Source organism: Triticum aestivum, chromosome 7B (genome assembly GCF_018294505.1).
Source record: "Triticum aestivum cultivar Chinese Spring chromosome 7B, IWGSC CS RefSeq v2.1, whole genome shotgun sequence".
Lineage (NCBI taxonomy): Eukaryota > Viridiplantae > Streptophyta > Magnoliopsida > Poales > Poaceae > Triticum > Triticum aestivum.
In genome coordinates, this window is record NC_057813.1 from 690,986,375 (window position 1) to 690,991,004 (window position 4,630).

The 4,630-nt window shown below is 49.2% G+C and overlaps 1 protein-coding gene across 1 annotated transcript; it reads left to right on the forward strand.

The window, feature by feature from the left end:
* Positions 1–590: 590 nt before the first annotated feature.
* On the forward strand, positions 591–2,757 carry LOC123160988 (L-type lectin-domain containing receptor kinase IX.1-like). Its single transcript, XM_044578837.1, has one exon. It carries the CDS (start codon positions 593–595, stop codon positions 2,693–2,695), a length of 2,103 nt encoding a protein of 700 aa, XP_044434772.1. The 5' UTR covers positions 591–592; the 3' UTR covers positions 2,696–2,757.
* Positions 2,758–4,630: the final 1,873 nt, after the last annotated feature.

Consider the following 4,630-nt stretch of genomic DNA (forward strand, 5'->3'; position numbering starts at 1 on the left):
TCACTGTGATTTGACTCAACGAAACATCCAGGAGTTAGGCTGGTTACCACATGACACATGTGGTAAGCCATTCAAACAATTCAGAAAAAAAGAGTTAGGCTGGTTCCTAGTCCAGCAAGGACTCCGTTGGTGAACTAGTCAACTACTGTATGCATGCAACAGTGGCTGGCTTTAAAAAACGCGTGTGTTTGCTACAGCTAACGGATAGCCAGCATTTTTTACATCGATGCCCACTATGCTAGTCAAACAGGTCCTCTGTGTAATTGATACTTCAAAATACGTTGATATTTAATAACTGTGGTATCCTATAACCACATGCTAAAATACTGCAGTTTTTTAATACTTTGCTTTTTTACAATGCTTTGCTGCCAAACACAGCCTAATAAAGCATATACACAAGGTCCTGCTTTCTCATGGAGTCAAGTTCACATTTGACCGTGGCAACGAACTGGTCACATCCCGTTTGCTGGTTTCTAGTCCGCGTGTCGTAGGAAAGTTGGACTCGGTGTAGGCTGTGAAATGTGAGGTCATATCTCTCACCTATTTATGGTCATGCTCAAGCTTCATCGTCCCCAACCACCAAGCTCAATCGATGGGTTCTCGCCGTCGTCCCAGTCCTACCACTGCCCTAGTCTTGGTGCTGCTATGGCTCTACTATACGCCGCGCCGGACCTTCTCACTCTCCTTCAACCTCAACTTCTCCGACCCCAGCGCCTTCTCGTCTATCGTCACCGCCGGCGACGCATCCATCAGTGCACCCACGCTCGAGCTCACAAGAAATGCACGCCAATTTCCCGACATTCGGAACAGCGTCGGACGGGCGACGTTCGCGCACAAAGTGCGGCTATGGAGCAGCGCCACTCGCGAGATGGCTAGCTTCACCACCAACTTCTCCTTCCAAATTACTCCTGCTCCTGCTGCATACAACATTCCATTTCCCTACGGTGATGGGATGGCCTTCTTCCTCGGGCATTTCCCTACGGCGATCCCGCAGAACAGCTCCGGCCGCAACCTCGGCCTCCTCACGGACTTCACTACCGGGACAGGCGACGGCCGGATCGTGGCCGTGGAGTTCGACACATACTCCAACCCGATATATAATGATATCAACGGGAACCATGTCGGCATCGACGTCAACTCCCTCTACTCCATGGCGTCCACGGACACTACAACCTCGCCGGGAAAGAACCTCTCGTCGTCCATTGTTATGGAAGCCACGGTGACGTACCACAATGACACCAAGATGCTGGCCGTTGATCTCCTCATCGGCGACGCTTTGTACCGGGTCAACGCAACCGTTGACCTGAGCAGAATTTTGCCGGAGGAGGTAGCTGTTGGCTTCTCCGCGGCGACTGGCTTATCTGCGGCTGGGCTACAGCAGGTGCTGTCATGGTCATTCAGTTCAACTCTACCTGATTTTCCAACCAGCAACAGCTACAAAAAGTTGGTAAAAATCCTACTATCTGTACTAGTTCCTGTACTTTTTTTCTTGGTATGTGCGGTTGTGGCATGGCGGCGACACAAGAAAATAAGAGCAAATAAGCATGGCCAAGAACAGTGTGTCGGCAGAGCTGGCCTCGAGAGAGGTGTAGCTGCCGGCGGCCCCGGGCGGTACACGTACCGCGAGCTGGTTGCCGCAACAAGCAACTTCGCGGAGGAGAAGAAGCTGGGACGAGGCGGCTTCGGGGGCGTTTACGGGGGTCACCTCACACTCAAACACGCTGCCGACCGTCGGGCGGTGGCTGTAAAGATGTTGTCAGCAGAGTCATCGGCGCAGGGGCGGAGGGAGTTTGAGGCAGAGGTGAGGATCATCAGCAGGCTGAAACATCGCAACCTTGTGCAGCTGCTGGGCTGGTGCGACAGCCGCAAGGGGCTCCTCCTCGTCTACGAGCTGGTCACGGAGGGCAGTCTAGACAGGTATCTCTACAACAACAACAGATGCTTGACATGGCCACAAAGGTACAAGATCATCCTCGGCTTGGGATCGGCGTTGCGCTACCTCCATGGAGAGTTTGAGCAGTGCATCGTGCACGGCGACATTAAGCCCAGCAACATCATGCTCGACTCGTCGCTCAGCACCAAGCTCGGGGACTTCGGGTTAGCTCGGCTCGTTGACCACGGCACCGGGTTAATGCAGACCACCAAGGCTGTGCTCGGCACCGCCGGCTACATTGACCCGGAGTTCGTCAACACCCGCCGGCCCAGCACCGACTCTGACGTGTATAGTTTCGGCATCGTCCTACTGGAGATCGTCTCTGGCCGGCTGCCGGTCACCGAAACCGCGGGGAAACCCTTCTCACTGCTCAAATGGGTGTGGAGCCTGTACGGCAGGGATAAAATCCTAGACGCGGTGGACCCGCGGCTAAGGAGTGTCGAGGACAACGAGTGGTGGATGGAGCGGGTGCTCGTCGTTGGGCTCTGGTGCGCACTCCCGGACCGGAGCGAGCGGCCGTCCGTCGGGCAGGCCATGAACGTCCTTGAGTCAGACGAGGCAAGGCTACCGGAGCTACCGCCGTACATGTACAGGTCCGCACGGCCGGATCCTGGGTCGTTCGGCCGGCACGGTAATTTCTCCATCGACAGCCCCGACCCCAGTTTTGTTCGCTCTTCTTCGGGCAACACCGGCGACACCATTCTTTTCCCGGACTCATCGCCGACTGTGTCGGTTTCATGTTCCAGGTTTCCAACGGTATAGCCAATTAGTAATCAAGATTCGTAAGGCCTCATTAATTTTCTCCTTACTACCGTTATATTGATATTGACAGCAGAAATTATTTTGAGAAATATGGAAAAATAGTCGTTATCGAGTTCTATTATGTTACGGTAAACACTATATAATCTGACTACGCTCTCCGTAATTAGTAGGATATGACACACGTCATACGTTACCGAGCGCCCGACAATAAAATACTCAGCAAACAAAGAAAACTCGGCTTATGGGACGTATGCTGAGAGCCGCACCTACGGCACCCGGTCAGCAAAGAGGTGTCATGTGGCACCGCCATTTGCAGTTGATGGCTCCATGTGGACGGGCAACGTTCGTAGAGAACCCAATATCTAGTACTCGGCAAACTATGCACTATTTAAGCCCATCCTCCGCCTTGCATCCAAACCTAGCTGTCGGCCGCCCGCCGCCGATGCTGTCAAACCCTATTCGGCGCCTTAAGCGCCCGAATTAGGTGTTTTCGCAAACGGGCGCATACCCCTCCCTGCGCGATGGGCCGGCCCGTTTATCCATATTATTCTGTTTCAGAACTGCAAAAAACTGCAGCCGGTGAAACTCGAACTCGTGCGCTCTGCCTTTTAGCTTAGCTGCGCTAGCCAACTTCGCAACTACCTTGCCCTGATTTGTGAGATCCTTTTTTTTTATTGTATCTACTTTTCTTTTTCTTTTATTTTTATTTCCCCGTTTCCTTTTTCGTATTCCTTTTTCCAAAATGCATGATTTAAAAAAAAGTGAACTTTTTATTCAAAATCCTCGATGAACGTTTTTTAAAATTCAATGAACTTTTTTCGTGAACTTTCTAATTCGTAAACTCGATGAACTTTTTTTAAAGTTCAATTAACTTTTTTCAACAGTGATGAACTTTTTTCAAATTCGGTGAACTTTTATTCAATGAACATTTTTGAATTTTGATGAACTTTTTTGAATTTCAATGAACGTTTTTTAAAATTCAATGAACTTTTTTCGTGAACTTTCCAATTTGTAAACTCGATGAACTTTTTCTAAAATTCAATTAACTTATTCAACTTTGATGAACTTTTTCCAAATTCGGTGAACTTTTATTCGATGAATGTTTTTGAATTTCGATGAACTTATTTGAATTTCAATGAACGTTTTTGAATTTCAATGAACTTTTTTGAATTTTGGTGAACTTTTTTTCAAATTTGATGAATTTTTTCAAACTTCATGAACTAGTTTTTTCAAATTCGATGAACTATTTTAATTTCGATGACATTTTTTCCTATTCGTTGAACTGTTTTTAAAATTTTCACTTTTCTGAATCAATGAACTTTTTACAAATTTCTGTACCTTTTTGAATTCAAGAACCGGAGGCCGTTTTTTTCTTGAACCAACAAAACAATAAAGGAAAAACACGAGCTGAGTTGATCGAGCGAACGAACAGAAGCTAGAAGGAAACGAAGCGAGGGAGCGATCTTATTATGGGCCGGCCCATGAAGGCGCCTGCGTGGGTGCCGCTTGCTCCAAGTGGCGCTTAAGGCGCTGTCGAGGAGGTCTCGCCGATGCTCGTCCCTGCTGGATTCCGTCGCCACTGCCGAGCCTCCCCATCTGCCTACCGGTACCGGTATGCCCTGATCCGATGTCGCTCGGGCCCATGGGCCGGATGCGCCGCCGCGCGAGGCCACGCGACACCTTCCTCACAGTGCATCTCCCCAATCTCGCCGCCAGCCACCCCTACCACCTCGATGCAGGCATCCCCAACAACCCCAAGGAGAGCTAGGGCGCTCGTTAATTTTTTTTATTTGTAGAGGAATAGGATGCAACTCTCAATGTATTTGATAGGTGCATATGCACAAGTATATATAGTACATAGGGCAAGTCATATCCTTAACTATACACAAGGAGGAGACTTGGAGTACAAGAATACATGTGCTAAATACATATCTC